Source organism: Microcebus murinus, chromosome 28, assembly GCF_040939455.1.
Source record: "Microcebus murinus isolate Inina chromosome 28, M.murinus_Inina_mat1.0, whole genome shotgun sequence".
NCBI lineage: Eukaryota > Metazoa > Chordata > Mammalia > Primates > Cheirogaleidae > Microcebus > Microcebus murinus.
The window spans coordinates 14,261,777-14,285,692 of NC_134131.1; the positions used below are offsets into that span (position 1 = coordinate 14,261,777).

Here is a 23,916-nt window from a genome sequence, read left to right on the forward strand (position 1 = left end):
GAGACCCCGTCTCTACTAAAAACAGAAAGAAATTAATTGGCCAATTAAAAATATATAGGAAAAAAAACTAGCCGGGCATGGTGGCGCATGCCTGTAGTCCCAGATGCCACGGCACTCTAGCCCGGGCGACACAGTGAGACTCTGTCTCAACAACAACAAAAAACAGCAAGATCGAACGGATAACCCCATCCTGTCACAAGGAGCATCTGAGAGAGAGTCCTTTTCCCCAGACTCCACTCCCCAGTGAGGAAGGGGAAGCTGGCAAGGCAGGGAAGAGTCCCATCCTCGCCTGGAGGGGGGTGGCTGGCTCCTGGGTGTCCCCCAGGCCAGGCCGGCCTCATTCCACCTGTCCTGGGTGTGCGGGCACTGGCCGAGGTCCCGTTCCCAGGAAGCCCAGCCTCCCGGCCAGCGTGTTTGAGGACGGCAGCTCTCGGTCCTGCTGTGACGGTGGCCACCACCACACGGCCAGGTGGCGATGCCACAGGTGCAGCCCCCAGGGCCTCCCTGCCCCGCCCCCCACCTCTGGGGTCGGGAAGGCAGGGAGTGAGGTGGGACCACCTGACCCAGAGGACCTTTGCTTTCTGTCACCAAATGGCATAAAAAAAAAAAAAAAAGTCTGCGTCAGTGGCAGGAGGACTCTGGGAGGGGCGTTGGGTTTGGAGCGAGGACAGACCCGTCCGAGCAGAACGGAGGAAGATGAGAAATAAACGTTTTAAACAATCAAGCAGGTGGGGAGGAGAGGATGGGCAGGTCCGCACTCACTGGGTGCGGGGCACACTATCTGGACGATGGGCACATCTGTCACTTTGACTCAGACGGTACAGAATCAATGTGTGTAACCAAAACATTCATGCCCTGTAATATCCAGAAATCAGAAATAGTGATATAAATCCTATAACAAATATAAATACATGACTCTTCACCTAATAGCAATACACTTAATCACACTGAAATAAATTATTTAACTGGCAGCATCATCTTCTAAGGCTATTCTTATAAACCAATGTTTTAGAACTGTTCAAACATTGTGCTATCTTTGTGTAAATATAAATAATAAATATTTATATAATAATTTTATAATTATATATAACATTGCTATAAGTATATAAATATTTATAGCAAAAATAAATTTTAAAAAAAGACACGCTGCTGCGCGAGAAGCAGGTTTCTCCCTGGCTTGCAGCCCAGAGAAAGAGCCAGAACAGCGAAGCACACGCCAGCCAGCGGCCCCAGTGGCCGCCCTGTCAGGGCTTCGGACTCCCGCAGGGCTGCGATGGGACCCTGCCCGGAGGGGGCCCGCGCAGAGGCTGAGGCAGAAGGAAGGAGTTAGCGCCAAGGCGGTGCGGCCGGGGCCCAGGCAGTGGGACAAGGCGCCTCCCGGCCAGGTGTCCCAGTGCAGGCACCAGGCTCCTCTTCTTCCCTCCCGAGAACTCCGCCTCCCTCACCTGACGCGGCATCACCATGGCACCCCTGCCCAGCTCAAGTCACCTCCCCACTGGGCACGTCCATGCGCCCACGCTGAAGAGCGGTTCTCAAAGTGCAGCATCCGCACCCCCTTGGGAACTCTCCAGGCCACCCGACGACTCAGGTGGAGACCCCGGGGACCGGCCCAGCACCTGTGTTTTAAGAAGCCCTCCAAGGCCGGGCGCAGTGGCTCACGCCTGTCATCCTGGCACTCTGGGAGGCCGAGGCGGGAGGATCGCTTGAGGTCAGGAGTTCGAAACCAGCCTGAGCAAGAGCAAGACACCGTCTCTACTATAAATAGAAAGAAATTAATTGGCCAACTAAAAATATATATAGAAAAAATCAGCCAGGCATGGTGGCGCATGCCTGTAGTCCCGGCTACTTCGGAGGCTGAGGCAGGAGGATTGCTTGAGCCCAGGAGTGTGAGGTTGCTGTGAGCGAGGCTGACGCCACGGCACTCACTCTAGCCCAGGCGACAAAGCGAGACTCTATCTCAAAAGAAACAACAACAACAGCAAGGCAGAGGGGCGGGCGGTGGCGCAGGGTGGGGCTGGAGGGGTGTCTGGGGAGCACGGGGTGAGGCGTGCGCCCTCCCGCCCTCCGCCCCGATCGCGCTGGGCTGGCGGAGGAGCAGGAGGCCAGGTGAGGCCGCAAAGCCGGACGCCAGCCGTCAGGGCCCTCCAGCCTCTGCCCTGCCCTTCTCAGCCAGGGCACCCATCTGTCCCTTTCGAGAGCAGAGCCCGTTGCCCTGAGCCCCGGCGCTGCCCGCGGCCGCCGCCGCCGGGAGACCGCAGCGTCCAGGGCAGCCGGGCGGCCGCCCGAGCACCCTTCCTGTTCCCGGGCCTGCCTCCCGGCGCCGGCCCAGCGCCAGACGCTGCCGAGCCGACAAGTCACGCTAGAACTTCTGCGCGCATGCGTGTGTATGTCTCTCTCTATATATTTTTTATGGCCAGAAAATGGCCATGCACATTTCCGGGAAGTCACAGCTTCCCTTCCCTGGCTCGGGGAGCTGGAGCGAGCCTCCCAGACGGCAGCGTAGAGGAGCCCGGCTGGCTCTGCCGAGCGGGGGAGCCGGGAACACGAGATTAGCAGGGAGCCACCCCCTGCTTCTCGGCCGGCCCGGAAAACTCCGCCCAGCACTCAGAACCCCTGCCGGCCTGAGTCTGCCCGGGCCCTCGGGGAGAAGGCGGCCGTCCCTCCCCCCAGGCACAGGACAGGCACCTGCTCTGCAGAGCCCTGCCTCAGTGAGCACCGGGCCGGAGAACCACGGCCACCCAAGCTGTCCCCGAGCAGCACCTGGAACCCACGCGCTTGCCGCAGCATGGACCGCCCGTCTGCAGGCGGTCACCTCGTGCCTGCTCTTCACCAGGAGGTGGCGGGCGGAGTGACCCACCTCCCAGCCTCGAGGGGCTGGATGTCCAGCGCCGGCCGACACTTGTCACATGGACAAGCAGGAGACGGCGGTGGCCAGCCTGGAGCCCCGGGAGTCTGCGGCGGGGACCTCCCGAGGGGAAGGTGGCGGTGGCCAGGGGCCCAGGCTGACCGCAGCTGGGCCGTTTCTCCTCCAGGGGTGCCCCGGCGCCCTGCAGCACTGGGGATGCCCGCGCCTGCCTGTCCCTTCCTGCACCTCGAGTCTGTCCTGCCAGCCACCCGTCTCCGGTGCCCAGGCAGGGCGCAGGGCCAGCCCTCGGGAAATATTTGCTTGGAGAGGTGAAAAGGTGCTCCCGGAGCTGGGACCACAAGACGAGGAAGAGCGTTCTGGGCCCCCTGCGCGTGGGCACCTTCCAGAACTTTCTGGGAAGAGGTGGGCGTGGGCAGAGGGGGACGGGAGGAGGGGCAGAGACGAGGCCAGGCAGGTGGCACAGCCGGGGCCTGGAAGGAGAAGGTGAGCACGGAGCCGCCTGCTGGTTTTCCGGGGTTTGAGGGGCTCACCTCACAGAGACGGGTGTCACGCGGTGCATGTGGGATCAGGAACAGAGACGGCTGGGGAAACTGCAGAGAGAGGCCGGGCGTGGTGGCTCACGCCTGTCATCCCAGCACTCCGGGAGGCCAAGGCGGGAGGATCGCTCGAGCTCAGGAGTTCGAAACCAGCCTGAGCAAGAGCGAGACCCCGTCTCTACTAAAAATAGAAAGAAATTAATTGGCCAACTAAAAATATATAGAAAAAATTAGCCGAGCATGGTGGCGCATGTCTGTAGTCCTAGCTACTCGGGAGGCTGAGGCAGGAGGATCGCTTGAGCCCAGGAGTTGGAGGTTGCTGTGAGCTAGGCTGACGCCACAGCACTCACTCTAGCCCAGGTGACAGAGCGAGACTCTGTCTCAAAAAAATAAATAAAACAGTACAGAGAGAAAAAGGGTGCGCAGCTGTGGCACGGCCGCTCTTTAGGGCTGAGCCTCCTGTCTTAAAATCCCCCCCAGCGATGAAAGGAGGAAGGTGGGGAGTGGAGAGGGCAGAGGTGGGAGGGGCTTGCTTTCCAGAGGACCTGGGACGGCCCTCAGGCTGACCTTCGCTGGCCACGGGGTCTCTGCCATTCCTGCGTCCCACGCATTGAGCGTGTCTCTGTGGATTGTCGTTTTATTCTTAAATAAGTTTACCTACAAAGGATTTCCCTAATCTTAGTTAAAAAAAATAAAAAGGCTTCACTTTCCATAAACAGAAGGTAACTGAAAAGGAAGTTCAAAGGAAACGCAACAGGTGCGCAGCTTTAGGCGGGTGCTGGCTGGAGCCTGTCCTCTCTCCGTCTGTCGAAAGGCAGGCCGCAAAGCTGCCGGCAGCGCGCTGCTGGCCCCACACGGAGGCTTCCTCTCCCAGGCCGCCAGAAAGACCGAAAGAGAATCGACAAGATCATTCAATATTTATGGCTCAATGCGTCGTCAATAGTCTCTCTCTCGTTTTGGCTATCCATCATGTTGCAGAAACGTCCCCGCCCCCAAATACTGGCCTTTGTGTACATACCTCTGTGCACGGGGAGATCACTACCCTCCGAGACAGCCCTTTCATTGGTGGACAGCTCTGGCTGCTGGAAGGTTCTTTGTTTTTTGTTTTTGTTTTTGTTTTTGTTTTTTGAGACAGAGTCTCGCTCTGCTGCCCAGGCTAGAGTGAGTGCCGTGGCGTCAGCCTCGCTCACGGCAACCTCAATCTCCTGGGCTCAAGTGATCCTCCTGCTTCAGCCTCCCGAGTAGCTGGAACTACAGGCATGTGCCACCATGCCCGGCTAATTTTTTCTATGTATTTTTAGCTGGCCAATTAATTTCTTTCCATTTTTAGTAGAGACGGGGTCTTGCTCTTGCTCAAGCTGGTCTCGAACTCCTGACCTCAAGCGATCCTCCCTCCTTGGCCTCCCAGAGTGCTGGGATGACAGGCGTGAGCCGCCGCGCTCGGCCAAGCTGGAAGGCTCTTTAAGGTCGAGTCAAAGTCTGCCGCTCTGACAAAGCCAGCTTCGGCCCTCACTTCCCTCCTGCCGAGGCCACGCAGGGCGAGTCTCTTCTTACCACGTATTTAATGAAGAAAGTGTTTGCTGGCGTCTCAGCCTTGCCAGCGATTCATGCACGAAACTCGGAGGGAGCATCAGAGCGGGAGCCGAGCGACGGCCCCTGGCGTGGGGCGGACTGCAGTGGGGCGCAGACTCGTGCGTGCTGGCTCGCGCCCGGAAATCCGCCCGGAGCCCCGTGAGAGCGACGACACGCACCGGCCGTGGGAGCCGGGCCGCTGCCCGCGGTCGGCTCGCGCGGGCCAGAGGCTTCTCAGAGGAGGCCTGGCGCACGCACGCAGGGTGGCCGTGGTGCAGGCAGGCGGGCGGCTCTCGGGACTCCCCTCCCCAGCCCAGAAAGGCCGGGGCTGGACCGCGCCCAAGGCAGCTGCACCGAGGCCACGGTGACAGCCACGCGTGACGTGCCGGCCCCATCCGAGGGCCTTCTCCACCCCCACCCCGTTCTGGGCAGACCTTTTCGTTGGAGAATCCATTGCCCGTTTATTTGCACGCTTGATTTATGTGCTACAAAAAAAAAAAAAAAGCTGCTCTTTTTAGGACTCGTCTAGAAGGCTGAGCCTAAATGGCAGCATCTCTGTAGAGCAAGGCCGAGTCTGTGCAGAGACTCCGTGGTGTTTTATCCCCAAGAAGGAGTGGTGTTTCCTGCGTGTGAAGTTAGCTGCTCACTGGCAGAGATCCTTCTCCTCCGACTGCTCCGTGAAGCTGAAGGACGAGCCAAGCCTCCCTCGCACACGGCGCGTTTGCACAGAACGTCTCACACAAGGCACATTTGCACAGAACGTCTCACACAAGGCACATTTGCACAGAACGTCTCACACAAGGCACATTTGCACAGAACGTCTCACACAAGGCACATTTGCACAGAACGTCTCATACAAGGTGCATTTGCACAGAACGTCTCATACAAGGTGCATTTGCACAGAACGTCTCATACAAGGTGCATTTGCACAGAACGTCTTGCACAAGGCACATTTGCACAGAACGTCTCACACAAGGCACATTTGCACAGAACGTCTCACACAAGGCACATTTGCACAGAACGTCTCACACAAGGCACATTTGCACAGAACGTCTCATACAAGGTGCATTTGCACAGAACGTCTCACACAAGGCGCATTTGCACAGAACGTCTCACACAAGGCGCATTTGCACAGAACGTCTCACACAAGGCGCATTTGCACAGAACGTCTCACACAAGGCACATTTGCACAGAACGTCTCACACAAGGTGCATTTGCACAGAACGTCTCACACAAGGTGCATTTGCACAGAACGTCTCACACAAGGTGCATTTGCACAGAACGTCTCACACAAGGTGCATTTGCACAGAACGTCTCATACACAGTGCATTTGCACAGAACATGTTGCACACAGCACATTTGCATGGAACATTTCATACAAGGCACATTTGCACGGAACATCTCACAAGTGGCGAATTTGCATGGAACATCTCGCACACGGCACATTTACACAGAACATCTCACACATGGCGAATTTGCATGGAACATCTCACACATGGTGAATTTGCATGGAACATCTCGCACATGGCGCATTTACACGGAACATCTCGCACACGGCACATTTGCATGGAACATTATTCACGGACTAGCCAGGCATCTCTTGGCACTTGCCAAATCCTGACTCACCCTGAACATTTTTAACACACTTGAACAGAATTCCCTGCTGCTTTCTTTTCCACATCCATTCAAATAGCAGCGACAAATGTTTCAGCCTCTGGATGGGGCGTTCTCATCAGCTGTGTCCCCTGGAAGGCGAGGGGGGTCAGAACTGAGTCGGGGATCTCTGCCACCCCAAACACGAGCACGGCTTGCAGGGACTGCCACTTCCCCAGGGGGTAGGCAATCCCGCATCTGTCTGGAGCCATCTGTCACTCGGGGCCTCAAACAGTGCAGGTTTGTGAAATATCAGCAAATATCACCAGGAGGGAGAATTCTGTGGTCGAGTAGCATTCAGGAGAAGTCGTTGCAAAACTTCTCAGAGGTTTCCTCCTCCTCCTCTTCCTCTTCCTCCGCCTCCTCCTCCTCCTCTCTCTCTCAACCAAGCATCTCAAAATATTGTGGGGTTTTTTGTTTTGTTTTGTTTTTGAGACAGAGTCTCACTCTGTTGTCCAGGCTAGAGTGAGTGCCGTGGCATCAGCCTAGCTCACAGCAACCTCCAACTCCTGGGCTCAAGCGATCCTCCTGTCTCAGCCTCCCGAGTAGCTGGAACTACAGGCATGCGCCACCATGCCCGGCTCATTTTGTCTATATATATTTTTAGTTGTCTAGCTAATTTTTTTCTATTTTTAGTAGAGACAGGGTCTCACTCTTGCTCAGGCTAGTCTCGGACTCCTGAGCTCGAGGGATCCTCCCACCTCGGCCTCCCAGAGAGCTGGGGTGACCAGCAGTCCTCAGTGCACATGCTTCAAATAAACGGAGGAGCACACGCCTTCGTGGTGAGGGAAGCCCAGGCGGGACATCAGGCAGTCGGGATCTCCAAGCTCAGCAGCTCACTGCTGTGTGGCTGGGGAAAGACGCCACTCAGCTTTTCTGTTGCTCAGTTTGCGTGAGATAAAACCACTGGTTTGGCCGGGCGCGGTGGCTCCTGCCTGTCATCCTGGCATTCTGGTAGGCCGAGGTGGGAGGATCGCTCAAGTTCAAGAGTTTGAGACCAGCCTGAGCAAGAGCAAGACCCCGTCTCTACTAAAAATAGAAAGAAAGAAATTAGTTGGCCAACTAAAACATATATATAGAAAAAATTAGCCGGGCCTGGTGGCACATGCCTGTCGTCCCAGCTACTCGGGAGGCTGAGGCAGGAGGATAGCTTGAGCCCAGGAGATTGAGGTTGCTGTGAGCTAGGCTGACGCCATGGCACTCACTCTAGCCCGGGCAACAAAGCGAGACTCTGTCTCAAGAATAAATAAATAAATAAGAAAAGAAGCATGCCGCTGTTGCTCTCTAAATGCTCCGCCTGCCCCGGGGAAACCCTCAGAGATGTCCCTAGAGCCTCTCTCTGCGTCACGCAGGCGTGGAACCGAGCCAGGTGAGTCCAGCCCGGAACACAGCGCCTCACCGGCAGTCCCCAACCACCAGGTGCACGGGGAACAGCGGGCCTGGGAGAGACAGGGCCCACAGAGCAGGAGGAGGCTGGACTGGGAGTCCGAGGGCCCCGCTTCCTGACCCGGTTCCGCCCCAGGCTGCTGCAGGCTCTCGCGCAAGTGGATTCCGTCTTGGCACCGACCTCCCAGCGAGAACCCGGGCCCTGCCTCCCTCCCTCCCTGCCATTCTGGACGGCGGCTGGCCGGCTGGGAGCGAAGGACGCTCTGCAAGGACACGCCTGCAGGGCAGCAAGGCCGGGCTTCCCGGGACACCAGCGGGAGACGGCGCGGCGCAGAGCGGCCCAGGCCTGCGCGCCCAGCTCCAAACAGGCAGCCAGGGGTCAGGCAGGGCCGGGGGCCAAGGGCGAGTCCAGCCTGCCCCTGGAGACCCCCCTCGTGCAGGAGCCGGGGCGGCCCGGCCGCCACAGGAGCAGGGCGCCCGGCTCCAGCTGCCCCGGCCTGGCTGGCGCCCTAATTAGACTTTGACGGGGCGTCCAGCAGCCCTCGGCCCGGCTGCCAGCTGGGGCCATCCCGTCTGGCGTCCCGGTTAATGACCGACCCCACAGGGGCCGGCGGAGCTCAGGCAGGTGATGCTGGGGGACGCCCCCCTCCCCCCCCCCCCCCCCCCCCGTCTGTCCGGCGTTCGCTGGGGGATGGGAGGGGCTGCTTCCACAGCGAGAGGAGGGGCGCAGCCCTTCCTCCAGGCCATCTGCAGCCGGCACGCTCCCGTGACGTCTGCCCGCCGCAGCGGGCCACCGCGCCTGGGTCTGCCTCTGTGCTTTAGGGCAGGGTCCAGATTCCCCGGCTGCTCTTGGGCCTCTTCTTTTTTTTATTTTTTGAGACAGAGTCTCGCTCTGTTGCCCGGACTAGAGTGCCGTGGCGTCAGCCTCCCTCACAGCAACCTCAGGCTCCTGGGCTCAAGGGATCCTCCTGCCTCAGCCTCCCGAGTAGCTGGGAGGCTCTCCACTAAATTCTCTCCACTATAAACAGAAAGAAATTTATTGGCCAACTAAAATATATATAAAGAAAAAATCAGCCGAGCATGATCAGCCAGGCATGGTGGCGCATGCCTGTAGTCCCACCTACTTGGGAGGCTGAGGCAGGAGGATGGCCTGAGCCCACGAGTCCGAGGTTGCTGTGAGCCAGGCTGACGCCAGGGCACTCACTCCAGGGGGCGACAGAGCTTGGCGGGACCCATCTCCAGCTCTGCTCTGCTCAGGGAAGAGTGCGGCCTGGAGGTCGGAGACCCCACGGACCCAGCAGCGCCTTCGGGGCACTACTCGCCCCGGCCTCCTTTCTCCTTGGCCTCCTTTGCTGTGTGCCCCCCCGCCCGCCCGCCGCTCACTTGAACTGGTGCTCCCGGGAGCCGCGGATCTTGGAGGAGAAGCGCTCGGCCAGCTTCTCCAGGCTGCGCGAGTACTCGAGCTCGATCTCCGCCCGGCGCCGGAAGAACTCCTGCAGGTCCTGCAGCAGCTGCAGCCGCGACTCCGACTGCTGCTCCAGGCACTTGAGCTGCTCCGCCAGCTGCGCGCGGATCTCTGCGGGAGAGGCCGGGCCGTTAGACAGCGCGGGGCCGGGTCCCGCCGCCCCAGCCTCCCTCCACCCGCCGCCCGTCCTCCGGACCTCGCTCCGCTCCGAGCCCCGGCCTTCCCGGGCGGAGCGCTGGCACAGAGCTCGGGCACATGCCGGTCTCTGCTACTTGTTGTGACCCAGTATTTTTGGGGAGGAGGGGGACAGAGTCTCGCTTTGCTGCCCAGGCTAGAGTGAGGGCGTGGCGTCAGCCTCGCTCACAGCAACCTCCAACTCCTGGGCTCAAGCGATCCTCCTGCCTCAGCCTCCCGAGTAGCTGGGACTACAGGCATGCACCACCATGCCCGGCTAAATTTTTTCTATATATTTTTTAATTTGCCAATTAATTTCTTTCTATTTTTTTTAGTAGAGACAGGGTCTCGCTCTTGTTCAGCTTGGTCTCAAACTCCTGACCTCAAGCAATCCTCCCGTCTCGGCCTCCCAGAGTGCTGGGATGACAGGTGTGAGCCACCGCGCCTGGCTAATTCTTTTTCTATATAATTTTTAGCTGTCCAAGTAATTTCTTTATATTTTTTAGTAGAGATGGGATCTCACTCTTGCTCAGCCTAGTCTTGAACTCCTGGCCTCGAGCGATCCTCCCACCTCGGCCTCCCAGAGTGCTAGGACTGATTACAGGCGTGAGCCACCATGCCCAGCCAATAAATGGGTCCTTTTGGTGCTGCAGTACCAAGAGCCAGCTCTGCATCAGATTTCGCTGAGTTAGGAAGCTGACCTTGATGCTGGCTAGCTGTGTGACTGGGGCAAGTCAGGGACCCTCTCTGGGCCTTGCTTTTCCCGTCTTCAGAATGGAGGAAGAGCAGACATTGCAGGGCTAAGTGCTTCCCATGAGTCGTCTCATGGACCCATGCTACAGCCTCAGGAGGCAGCCACTATTATCCTATTTTGCAGAGCAGGAGACTGAGGCACAGAGAAGAGACGTGGCATGCCCATTTTCATCTAAGTAGCAAAGAGTCTTTTGGCCCCAAATCTTGTACCACTTGCCAGAGAGATGAGTGTTTCCCCTACTACTTGCCAGACCAAGTGGGCCAGGGTTTCACTCTGTCTCTAGCCACCTCACAATTATTCGGGCTATGGAAGGCCAGGCTTAGCAAGGAGACTCACAACATGTCAACTCCTAAGCCCTCCTTGAATCAAACTGCATCTGCTCACAGCTTTCTAGGGGTGCAGGAGACGCGTGCCAGGAAGGCAGCAGCTCTTGGGGAAATCATTGACATTTCCCCTCCAAGTCTCTCCACTACGCCGCCTTCTCCAGAAGTGAAGCACGGTGTCTTGGCTAGCATTTTGAAAACATTAAAGAGTTATTTAATGATGATGATGATGATGCTGTCAACCAGGAAAATTTTCCCCTATGTAAGAGCAAATGGTGTGGCCCCCAACACATCAGGGAATTAGTTTTGGACACACAGGCGTGGCTGAAAAGACGCAAGACAGGAGGACTCCTGCTTCCCGCTGTGGTCTGGGAGCAGAAATCCAGCTCCGCAAGCCCGTGACCGCCCTGCCCCGATTCCTGAGCCCGTCGTTCCCCTGGGCGGGAGGCAGGCAGCGGAAACCAGGACGGGTGGGAAGAGAGGGTTTCGCCATAGCATCTGCGCTGAGTCCAGATACCGTGTTTCCCCGAAAATAAGCCCTACCCACAAAATAAGCCCTGGCAGGATGTCTAAGCACCTACACCATGAAGCCCCACCCCGAAAATCAGCCCTAGTGATGGGCGTGGCTATGAAAATCAGCCCTAGTGATGGGCGTGGCTATGAAAATCAGCCCTGGTGATGGGCGTGGCTATGAAAATCAGCCCTGGTGATGGGCGTGGCTATGAAAATCAGCCCTGGTGAGGGGCGTGGCTATGAAAAATCAGCCCTGGTGATGGGCGTGGCTATGAAAATCAGCCCTGGTGATGGGCGTGGCTATGAAAATCAGCCCTGGTGAGGGGCGTGGCTATGAAAATCAGCCCTGGTGAGGGGCGTGGCTATGAAAAATCAGCCCTGGTGATGGGCGTGGCTATGAAAATCAGCCCTAGTGACGGGCGTGGCTGCGCAGCGTCTGCACAACCCGTGCGTGTCGTCGCGGAGCGGGAAAGAACACGAGCAGCCCTTCTCCTCCGCCCCGTGACAGCTCTAGTGCTCGGCAGGAGAGATCAGGGCCGATGGCTCTAAAGGAAACAGAGTCGCAAGACATTCAGGATGGGACTCGGGGTTTGGAGAGTGAGGATGATGTTCCAGGAGACGACGACTTAACTATATTTGAATCACTGCAGATGGTTGTACCGTACTTTAAAAAAAATAACACATGCCCTGCAAATAAGCCCTAGGGTGTCTTCTTGAGGAAAAACAGAAGACCCTGTCTGATTTTCAGGGAAACACAGTAATAGCCATCCCCTCCGTGAAGGCGTCAGGCAGAAAGAAGGTTGCCTCCCCGCCTTCCAGATGCTGGGGGAACACAGAGAAGGCGGAACGGGGCCACGCCTCCTCCTGCCAGGCGTGTGATCAATCTCAACACGAGATGAATATTCACGGCTCTGCCGCCCAACGGTCCCTGAAGGATGAAATATATTTAATGAGCAGAGATCAGAATGCATTAACGGGGAGCTCCCAGCTGCGGCCTCTGACCGCTGATGCTCCTCTTTGCGTTCTGGACGCTGCTCTTCCCCAGGAGCCGAAGCAGCAGCGAGAGAGCTGGGGCCCGCCCGGAACACCCACGTCTCTCCAGCTTCACGGCCGTCTCTATGATGTGCCCGCTCTGAAAACCACCGGTCCTGTATTCACTTATCATCCCACTGTTTATGTGGAATGCTAAATGGTACTACCATAAATGGAAAAGCCCAAATCATTTGCCACTAATGGAAGATAACTAAAAACAAAAGAAGGAAAAAAAATTAAGTTTTTTTGTTTGTTTGTTTTTTGAGACAGAGTCCCACTCTGTTGCCCAGGCTAGAGTGCCATGGCGTCAGCCTCGCTCACAGCAACCTCAGACTCCTAGGCTCAAGCAATCCTCCTGCCTCAGCCTCCCGAGTAGCTGGGACTACAGGCATGCGCCACCATTCCCGGCTAATTTTTTTTCTCTATATATTTTTAGTTGGTCAATTAATTTCTTTCTATTTTTAGTAGAGATGGGGTCTCGGCTCAGGCTGGTTTTGAACTCCCAACCTTGAGCAATCCACCCACCTCGGCCTTCCAGAGTGCTAGGATTACAGGTGTGAGCCACCACGCCCAGCCCAAAATTAAGTTTTTAAGAAAGAAAGACACAGCAAACACAAAATAATTTTAAAATTAACACATGTGACCTAGATTCTGTAGTATGAGACCTACTTTTTTTTTTCTTTGAGATAGAGTCTCCCTCCATCTCCTAGGCTAGAGTGTCGTGGCGTCAGCCTAGCTCACAGCAACCTCAAACTCCTGGGCTCAAGTGATCCTCCTGCCTCAGCCTCCCGAGTAGCTGGGACTACAGGCATGCACCACCATGCCCAGCTAATTTTTTCTGGTTTTTGTAGAGACGGGATCTTGCTCTTGCTCAGGCTGGTTTCGAACTCCTGACCTTGAGCGATCCTCCCGCCTCGGCCTCCAAGAGTGCAAGGATTACAGGCGTGAGCCATTGCGCCTGGCCTGCTTTCTTTTTGATAAAAAGGAGTTTGCCAAGTATCAGAAGAATTGTTGAAGACATGCTAGCAGCTAACGGCAACTTTCTCCTTAAGGTAATGAGGAGAGTTGAAGGAAGGAAGGGTTGAAGAAGGACCAGAGGACTAAAAAGGAAATAACTGTTTCTGTAAGTCAGTTATTTAGTTCTGCCTCTGTGGGCCATCTAAAATCATCCTGCAACTATGTGTGTACAGATTGAGCATCCCTAACTTAAAAATCTGAAATCTGAGACGCTCCAGGATCCGAAACTATCGGAGTACTGACACGACACTTAAAGTGGGAAATTCCACACCTGACCTCATGTGATATCACAGTCAAAATGCAGGCACGCAGCACAGATTCATTAAAAATTTTGCGGCCAGGCAGGGTGGCTCACGCCTGTCATCCTAGCACTCTGGGAGGCCAAGGCAGGAGGACTGCTCGAGGTCAGGAGTTCGAAACCAGCCTGAGCAAGAGTGAGACCCCGTCTCTACTAAAAATAGAAAGAAATTAACTGACCAACTAAAAATATATATAGAAAAAATGAGCCGGGCATGGTGGCGCATGCCTGTAGTCCCAGCTACTCAGGAGGCTGAGGCAGGAGGATCGCTTGAGCCCAGGAGTTTGAGGTTGCTGTGAGCTAGGCTGATGCCACGGCACTCTAGCCTGGGCCCCAGAGTGAGACTCTGTCTCAAAAAAAAGAAAAAGAACAAAACTAAAAATGTGGTGTAACAGAGTAGCGTCGGCTGGCTGCGACCCCCAGGGCTTGCTGTTTTGGGAGAGAAAGAGGAGGCGTCATGGATACATTTGTAGCCTTAAAGCTGGCAGCACTGAAGCTACCTGGGGTTACTCAACATCTGTTTTAGTGCACATTTCCCTATATATTTTTTTTTTGTTTCATTAGGTTTTAATCAGCCGGCTACTTTGAGCCTGAATTAGGAATTTCACACACATCCAGAGCCAAATGACAACAAAAGAGAGAAAAAAAAACAACCAAAGAAGCCCCACGACCAACCGAAGCAGGACGTGGGGCCAGCAGCTGAGTTGGCCCCCTGCGAACATCCCCTGCCTGGGATCAGAGGGAAGTCGGATGGCAGTCGGATGGCACGCCACCCTGGGGGCCAGGGACCTGGGGCAGGGGCGCGCCACCACAGTGGGCTAAGTCACCCCTTTCCTCCATGACCTTGGCCCGAAAAGCTCTTTCTCCCATCCCTGGGCAAAACCCCAAGCTCCCCCAAGTCCCAGCCCAAACATCGGCTTCCTTAGGAAGTCTCCCCTTGCTCCAGCCTGCTCCCTCTCTCCTTCCCGCCAAAAAAAAATAAGTAAATAAAAGATTCCCCTCCTTTGCTCTCTGCGTCCTCCCCCGCTCCCAGCGTGTTTGTCGTGTCTCTGCAGGGCGGGAGGGTACAGGTGTGAGCCCCCCTCGTTCCCAACTTCGGGGAGATCAGGACAACAGCAATGTGAGGCAGCAGTCTGGGGCAGAGCTGGGCCCTGGCACTTGGGTCGCCAGGATTGTCGCGATCGGCATGCGGAAAGCACCACAGAGAGAAAGCTGAGCGGGAACGCACTGCCCGGGTTTCTCCACCGCCACGAGCAAGCCTTGCTTTTGTAATTGACAAAACATAAAACAAACAATTATTGGCCGGGCGCGGTGGCTCACGCCTGTAACCCTAGCAATTTGGGAGGCCGAGGCGGGAGGATCATTTGAGCTCAGGAGTTCGAGATCAGCCTGAGCAAGAGCGAGACCCCGTCTCTACTAAAAATAGAAAGAAATTAATTGGCCAACTAAAAATATATATAGAAAAAATTAGCCGGGCATGGTGGTGCATGCCTGTAGTCCCAGCTACTCAGGAGGCTGAGGCAGGAGGATCGCTTGAGCCCAGGAGTTTGAGGTTGCTATGAGCTAGCCTGGGTAACAGAGAGAAACTCTGTTTCAAAGAAAAAGAAAAGAAAATGCACTGCACATTCCTCACACTAAAGAAAGGAACTTACGGTGTTTCCCGTCGTGCGGAAAACAGACGTGCAGCCGTGCACACACGTGCACGGGGCGTTGGCGGGCCTGGGTGCGCGGGACGGAGGGGACTCAGCCAGCCTGAGGGTGTCAAGGAAGGCTTCAAGCTGGAGGGGACGCTTCCCCGGAGACCGGAGGATGAAGGAGAGCTCTTCAGGTAGACCGAGGCAGAGGCGGTGGAAGGGAACGCCAGGCAGAAGGAACGGCAGATGCGAAGGCACAGAGGCAGGAGATGCGGCTCCATAACAGGGCCAGGACGGGGAGTGCCGGGCAGAGGACGGCGGGTGGGAGGTGGGCAACAAGGGGTTAACTCCCCTGGCTTGGGGTCCCCGAATTCTGCGCTTCCCAGAAAAAGGATTGGGAGCATGTCCCCCCTCCAAGCTCCGAGCATATCCTGCCTGACTACGTTTGGGTCACTGTCACCGGGGCTCTGGGCCAGCCCGGGCAGTCTATGTCGACCATGTGACTCAGGGCAAAGGCCTGCTTCTGTTTGCCCGGGCCCCGGGCCTGGCTGTCACCAGCTTGATTCCTGGGGGTGGGGGAGTCCATTGCAGGGGTGACCACACCTCCCTGAGCAACACCCCCACACCCCTGCCACAAAAGCCCTGGACACCAAGGCTCAGGCGAGCCCCCCTAGTGGGCCATACTTCCTGTCGTTGTCACAGGACGCCAGTGCTGGGAGGCCTCACCAGCGTCCAAACGACTTTTCCTGGGAGAGGACAACTGGACACCTGTGCCCGGTACAGGCGCGTCTGCAGGTTGGAGGAGTCTGCACCAGCTAGTCCCTCCACGCCACAGACCGGAAGGCCTGGCCAGGCCTTCCCAGCAAGGGCGATCCGACCAGTCGCGAGGCCACCTGTCCTGCTGTGCCCGGGGGTTCTGACAGCAGTGCAGAGCTGTGGCCACCCGTGCAGGCGCCCTGGGGACGCTCATCACCAGCCTGCCCTGCCCCCACCCTCCCCAGACTGCCGTCCCTCTCCGCTTCCTCATTCAACCGCTGCCCAGGCCAGAGCTGCGAAGGGCCGAGGACTCGTGCAGCCCGGAGGAGAGCTGGACGCGGGGGTGGACCGGCCAGTCCCCCGTCCCACCTGGGCCCCTGCTGTAGCAAGAGCTTCTTATAAATTCTTTCCCACCGGGCGAGCGGCTGAACGCACAGGGTCTGCAGCCAAACACACCGGAGTTGAATCCCAAAGGTGTGCTGGGGTGAGTGACTGCATGTCACCGAGCCTCTGTTTCCCCATCTGTAAAATGGGGAGAAAACCTACCTCCTCATCACGTTGATATATGGATTCTACGAGCTAAGGTCTAAAATGCCTTGTACACAGTAAGTGCCCAATAAATGCCTTTCTTTTTTCTTTTTTTTTTTTTTTACTGCTGGTTCCCTAAGTCTGGAGACCAAAGAGAAAACTTTTGAGCGTTGGGTTCTGCAGATAATAAAGCGAGATGCGGTTCTTCCGAACTCCCAGGGCATTAGTCAGCCTAGACTCCCCCGCCCCCCTCCCATGCTTTGCTGTCCCCACCCTGGATGAGTTTTTCCAGAAGGGCCACGCCCTCCGTAAATGACACGCACCCAAGCCCATCTCAGCCTCTGCTCCTAAGGAATGCCACCTAAAGTACTTGTACAGAGTGAAAATTGAAGGAGAAACGGGAAAGATCACTGTGGTTTTGGAGGAATCCACAGGGTTGGGGGAGACTGAGGTTTGGAAAAGACAGGCAGAAGTCGCTCCAGACGGGGAGAGCGGTTTAACCCAGGTTAAACCAACAAGCATGCATGTGACAGGTCTCCAGCCCCTGGGGCCCTGGGGACCACCTGGTTAGGGACTGCCATGCTTGGAGGGAGGGGGGTGTTTCCATGGTTACAGTGTGATGAAGGAAGATGTGCGGGTCCCTGACGAAGAAAGTACGGTGTCCCGGTTTGCACTAGAAACCTCGTCTGTACCAAAGTCTTTGGAGCTAGAAGGTCCTTTTCAGATCATCTAGTGCCAGGGACGGATGAAAGCTTTCAGGTGGGGAAAGCATAAATACAGTATTATTTATTTTCATCGTTGTGTTTTCTTTGCTCTTGGTTTATTTTTGTTTGTTTGTCTTTAAACGTCTTAATTGTGGTAAAATATACACAACGAAAAATGTATCATCTTAACCCACCTTTGTTTTTAGAGTTACCTTCATTTGTAGAAGTATATAATGTTTCCCTTTAAAATAATTTGCACTTGCCGGGCGTGGTGGCTCACGCCTGTAATCCTAGCACTTTGGGAGGCCGAGGCGGGCGGATTGCTCAAGGTCAGGAGTTCAAAACCAGCCTGAGCGAGACCCCGTCTCTACCAAAAATAGAAAGAAATTAATTGACCAACTAAAAATATATATACAAAAAATTAGCCGGGCATGGTGGCACATGCCTGTAGTCCCAGCTACTTGGGAGGCTGAGGCAGTAGGATCACTTGAGTCCAGGAGTTTGAGGTTGCTGTGAGCTAGGCTGACGCCACGGCACTCACTCTAGCCTGGGCAACAAAGTGAGACTCTGTCTCAAAAAAATAAAATAAAATAAAATAATTTGCACAGAACCAGATCAATTTTTTAAAAAACACAGAGAATAATACGGGTAATACAGACATGGAAAACTTAAAAAAGTAGGACACAAAAGCCCTAATATTTGCAAACCAGTCCAACACTCTCATTTTACGACGGCAAAATTATTGGGAGAGAAGGCAAGCCCCACAGATCGGGCAGCCAGTTAGTTGCAGAAACAGGATTAGAACCCAGGTCTTCTAGTTCCTGGTTCCACCTTTTCCACTCTGCCATGCTTCCCTTTTAAATTAGGAGAAAGGTCTGGTGCGGTGGCTCACACCTGCCTGAAATCCTAGTACTCTGGGAGGCCGAGGCCGGAGGATCCCTTAAGCTCAGGAGTTCGAGACCAGCCAGAGCACAAGTGAGACCCCGTCTCTATGAAAATAGAAAAAATTAGTCGGGTATAGTAGCAAGCGCCTGTAGTCCCAGCTACTCAGGAGGCTGAGGCAAGAGGCTCGCTTGAGCCCAGGAGTTGGAAGTTGCTGTGAGGCTGACGCCACGGCACTCTAGCCTGGGCAGCATATAGAAAAGTGTCTCAAAAAAATAACAACAAAAAATAAAGAAAATAAAGAAGGAGGAAAAACAAGGTGCTCTTTTCCAGAACACACCTCTCCATTTTTGTCCTCCCCCTAAAAGATATCTAACCTAGCAGGTTATTTCTCATTCCTGACAAGGAAAAGCCACTTCCCCTTTTAAAATCAACTCCACGGATGGTTTTCGGGGCAGAAAAGGTTCTCGTATAGATGGCGGGGTGCACTGGCCAAGAGAGGATGCGAACCCTCTAGAAATCTGTCGCCTCTGGATTCGTCGGAGCTGGAAAGGAGAGGGAAGCAGGCGCTGGGATGCCAGCGTCTGCCGCCAGCTGCTCCGTGGGGCACGCCTGTCAAAGGGGTAGCCTGTTTTCCAAACCCAAATCTGCAAGTAGCGTTGGCTTAAGACTCGTCTTGCCGAGGCTGTGCATCAGGCTGGTCTAGCCTCTGCTTCCCTCTCCAGCCCGAGCTGGCCCGCCCTCAGCTGCAGACGGTCGCTCCGGTTTCTTTCACGATCATTTCACTAACCGCTAAGTGCTTTTCGTGACAACAGTTTGCACAATGTTTCTTCAGACCTAGCGTCTCAATTAAACCATGCAACTGCAGCCGGGCACGGCGGCTCACGCCTGTCATCCCAGCACTCAGGGAGGCCGAGGCGGGAGGATTGTTTGAGAGCTCAGGAGTTCGAGACCAGCCTAAGCAAGAGAAAGACCCCCGTCTCTACTAAAAATAGAAAGAAATTAGCTGGACAACTAAAATATATATAAAAGAACAAAATGAGCCGGGCATGGTGGCGCATGCCTGTAGTCCCAGCTACTCGGGAGGCTGAGGCAGGAGGATCGCTTGAGTCCAGGAGATTGAGGTTGCTGTGAGCTAGGCTGACACCACGGCACTCACTCTAGCCTGGGCAACACAGTGAGACTCTGTCTTAAAAAAAAAGAAAAAAGGGCTGGGCGCGGTGGCTCACGCCTGTAATCCTAGCTCTCTGGGAGGCCGAGGTGGGCGGATTGCTCGAGGTCAGGAGTTCGAAACCAGCCTGAGCAAGAGCGAGACCCCGTCTCTACTATAAATAGAAAGAAATTAATTGGCCAACTGATATATATATAAAAAATTAGCCGGGCATGGTGGCGCATGCCTGTAGTCCCAGCCACTTGGGAGGCTGAGGCAGGAGGATTGCTTGAGCCCAGGAGTTTGAGGTTGCTGTGAGCTAGGCTGACGCCACGGCACTCACTCTAGCCTAGGCAACAAAGCGAGACTCTGTCTCAAAAAAAAAAAAGAAAAAGAAAAAAAAACTGGTTCTCCAACAAGAAGATTCAGGGACAACAGAGCAGACAGGAGGAGGTGCCGGAGCTGCCGGAGCCCCCAGTCTCGCCCTCTGGGACCCCCCAAATCACACTGGCACACCCCAGACCCCAAGTGAGGAACAAGTGGGTATGAACTTCTCTGATGCCCGCTAGTCACAGGACCGAGTGGAAGCTCAGGTGATGGAAGAGTCTGGAAACCAAGGCAGAGGTTCAGCCAAATTAGGTGGTTCTGGGAGAAAATGGAAGCTCACCGGGGAGACCCAAGCGCCCGCTGGCCAGGACGGGCTCTCCAGAGGCGAGGAGCCTGCCTGCCTCCCAGCAAAGAGGCTGGGCCTGCCTCCACGGCCCTGTAACTGGCTCCGTGCAAAGCAGGGGCCAGCACAAGAGACGCCCGAGAGGCTGCAGCCGTGGGACTCCGGGTCTGTCCCTAGGGAGAGTAGGGGGACACCAAGGAGAGCTTATTCCGTTCCAAGTGTATCTAACACCCAAGGAGACCCCGGACGGGGGCTGCTAGTACCATGTTTCCCCGAAAATCAGGCAGGGTCTTATGTTTACTTTTCCTCAAGAAGACACCCCAGGGCTCATTTGCAGGGGATGTGTTGTGTTTTCTTTTAAGGACGGTACAACCATCTACACTGATTCCAATAGAGTGAAGTCGTCTTCTTCTGGAACATCATCCTCACTCTCCAGACCCCGAGTCCCATCCTGAATGTCTTGCGACTCTGTTTCCTTTAGCACCACCGGCCCCGATCTCTCCTGCCGAGCACTAGAGCTGTCACGGGCGGAGGAGAAGGGCTGCTCGTGTTCTTTCCCGCTCCGCGATGACACGCACGGGTTGTGCAGACGCTGCGCAGCCACGCCCGGCACTAGGGCTGATTTTCGGGGTAGGGCTTCTATGGCGCACGTGCTCAGACATCCTGCTGGGGCTTGCTTTACGGGTAGGGCTTGTTTTCGGGGAAACTTGGTAGAGAGATGTCATCCCTGAGCAGTCCAACTGACAAAGAGGAACACAGAAACCGCCATCTCACGTGCGGGCCAGGCGAGACGCTGCGTGTTCAGACACCACCTCCTTCAATCCCTACCGCAACCTCCTCCCTGGGGCTCATTAGTTGCGTTTTGCAGGTGGCAAGGCTGGGCTCCACACTCGGGCCCTTCTAGCTTTCAGAAACAGCTAAAGGCTTCTTTTTTTTTTTTTTTTTTTGCGAGAGGACACAAGTGAGCCGGCTTCTTTGGTTGGCTGGGTGGGGGGAGGGTCCTCACAAAAAGTTATTTGTGGGCTGCAACAAAAGACTCTGCAAGGCTAGAGGCTTGCTGCCTTTGATGCTTTTGAAGGTGGCCAGACGGAGGCTGAAATGTATCCATGGAAACGGCTTTGGTGGGAAGGGCGGCCAAAGGAGCTTGCCCTGGAGGCAGTTGGGTTGGGGACCCTGGAGGCTCTTCCACGAGGAAGGAGGAGAGCAGCATCAGCTCCCACTTCACCTGCCAGCCTTGGCCACCCCTGTCCCCAGCGCTGGACCACCTGAAGGCTCAGCCCCTTCTCCCCAAGATCCAAGCCCCACCCAGAGACCAAGCTGTCCATGCAGCCGAGCCTTAATCCCCATCCAAGCCCCCACTTCCGGGGAGGGGGCTGAACACCCCCTGGGGTGGCCTCAAGCCAGGCCACCACTCTGATTCTCACCCGCATGCCCTGCTCCCTGGCAAAGACCTGGGCCCAACCGGGAAGTCCTGCCTGGGGCAGAGGATGCCCCCACCGGGCTCAGACCTCCACATAGAAACTGCCCGATGGCCGGGTGCGGTGGCTCACGTCTCAGAAGACGACTGGACACCAGCTGCTGAAATTGCAAAAGTTTCTATTTGTTGATTCGGAACTTCTCCTTCTAAATATATGTCCTTCAAAAACACTCACCCATGTGCACAGAGATATATGTGCAAAAATGTCTGATAAAGCATTATTTAGGCCAGGCGCGGTGGCTCACGCCTGTCATCCCAGCACTCTGGGAGGCCAAGGCAGGAGGATCACTTGAGCTCAGGAGGTCGAGACCAGCCTGAGCAAGAGCGAGACCCCGTCTCTACTAAAAATAGAAAGAAATTAGCCAGACTACTAAAAATATATAGAAAAAATTAGCCGGGCGTGGTGGTGCATGCCTGTAGTCCCAGCTACTCAGGAGACCGAGGCAGGAGGATCGCTTGAATCCAGGAGTTTGAGGTTGCTGTGAGCAAGGCTGACGCCACGGCACTACAGCCCGGGGAACAAAGTGAGACTGTGACTCAAAAAGAAAGCATTATTTATATCATCCAAAAAATCCAAAAACTAAGTAAACAGCCGCCAGTGGGATCTGGCTACCCTGTTCTGGAATCGCCGTGTGCTGCGAGGCTGCCCGGGAGCGCCACAGGAGGAAGCGTGGCCTTGTCCGCAGCGAGATTGTTCCCAATAGCCGAAAACTGGAAACGCCCGAACGTTCACCAGCTGGTAAACAAAAAAACAAAACATGGTGTTGCCCTAAAACAGAATATTATTCGGCAATGAAAAGGAACCAAGTACTGATCTAGGCCACAACACGGATGAACCCTGAGAGCACCATGCTCATGAAAGGAAGCCAGACACAAAAGAAAACATATTGCATGATTTCCTTCATATGCAATGCCCATAAAAGGCAAATCTATAGAGGCCAAAAATAGACTGGTGGTTGCCTGGAGACGGGGTAAGAACAGGGAGTGACTGCAAATGGGCATAAGGGATCTTTTAGGGGTGATGGAAATGTTCTAAAATTGAACTGCCATGTTCGCTACATGATTCTGAAAACATAACTAAAAAGTCAATGAGTTATACACTTAAAAGCAGGTGAATTTTACAGTGCAGTATTCAAATCTCAGTAAAACTGTTTTTAAAAATAGAACAAGGCAGGCCAGGCACGGTGGCTCACACCTGCGATCCTAGCACTCAGGGAGGCTGAGGCGGGCGGATCGCTCAAGGTCAGGAGTTCGAAACCAGCCTGAGCAAGAGCGAGACCCCGTCTCTACTAAAAATAGAAAGAAATTAATTGGCCAACTAAAAATATATATAGAAAAAATTAGCCGGGCATGGTGGCGCATGCCTGTAGTCCCAGCTACTCAGGAGGCTGAGGCAGGAGGATCGCTTGAGCCCAGGAGTTTGAGGTTGCTGTGAGCGAGGCTGAGGCCACAGCACTCTAGCCCGGGCAACAGAGTGAGACTCTGTCTCAAAAAAAAAAACAAAAACAAAAACAAAAATAGAACAAGGCAGACGAATAAATCCTCACACGCAAAGATGTCCAAAATAATTTATTAAATATTTTTAAAGAAGAAAAAAAAGAATAAATGATATTATCTGATTGTTAAGTCAATCATAATAATATGTTAGTTTACACTAAAAAAAAAATCCTGGAGGATTATATATAACCCTGATGTTCTCTGCAGGATCACGAGGACATTTCACTTTCTTTGTGGTTCACTTCTGACAGATCTGACTCTTTAAAAATTGTGTATTTTTGGCTGGGCACAGTGGCTCACGTCTGTCATCCTAGCACTCTGGGAGGCCCAGGCAGGCAGATTGCTCAAGGTCAGGAGTTCAAAACCAGCCTGAGCAAGAGTGAGATCTCGTCTCTACTAAAAATAAAAAGAAATTCATTGACCAACTAAAAATATATAGAAAATATTAGCCGGGCATGGTGGCCCATGCCTGTAGTCCCAGCTCCTCGGGAGGCTGAGGCAGGAGGATTGCTTGAGCCCAGGAGTTTGAGGTTGCTGTGAGCGAGGCTGACACCACGGCACTCTAGCCCGGGCAACAGAGTGAGACTCTGTCTCAAGAAAAAAAAAATTGGGTATTTTTGCTCTTTGTGTGAACATTTTCTTAATAAAACGTTGAGGGTGGGGGGAAGCGGGCATTACTTTTATAATCTAAAAAAACACACAGGATGAAAACAGCCAAATAAATAGGTAGATAAAGAGGAGTTGCTGAGTATGGGCTCTGTTTTGTTGGTGCCGCCGGTCCCAGCTGAAGACGCCACGTTGGGTCACAAGATGCATGGGACCTCTCGTGCCCCGGCTCCACCGCAGCCGGGGAAAAGAACACTCAGAAAACCTCCCAGTTCTGGCTCCCTCTTTCCAAGCTCCCCAAGCAAACCATGGCCCATGGTCTCCCAGCCCGGGAAGCCGGGCAGAGGCGCCTCCCCCAGCTTAATCCCAAGCCACTGGAGCCTGGGACACCATGGTTTATCCGGCAACTTCCCACAGCTTCCT

At 54.8% G+C, this 23,916-nt stretch overlaps 1 protein-coding gene across 3 annotated transcripts in view; it reads right to left on the bottom strand.

Moving 5' to 3' along the window:
- The window catches only part of SRGAP3 (SLIT-ROBO Rho GTPase activating protein 3), a 123,197-nt gene that overhangs the window by 82,306 nt on the left and 16,975 nt on the right, over positions 1–23,916 (bottom strand). For all 3 annotated transcript variants that reach the window (XM_075998494.1, XM_075998496.1, XM_075998495.1), the window contains exon 2: positions 9,397–9,589. In XM_075998494.1, coding sequence (XP_075854609.1) covers positions 9,397–9,589 — 193 coding nt within the window. The remainder of the gene's footprint in view (positions 1–9,396; positions 9,590–23,916) is intronic.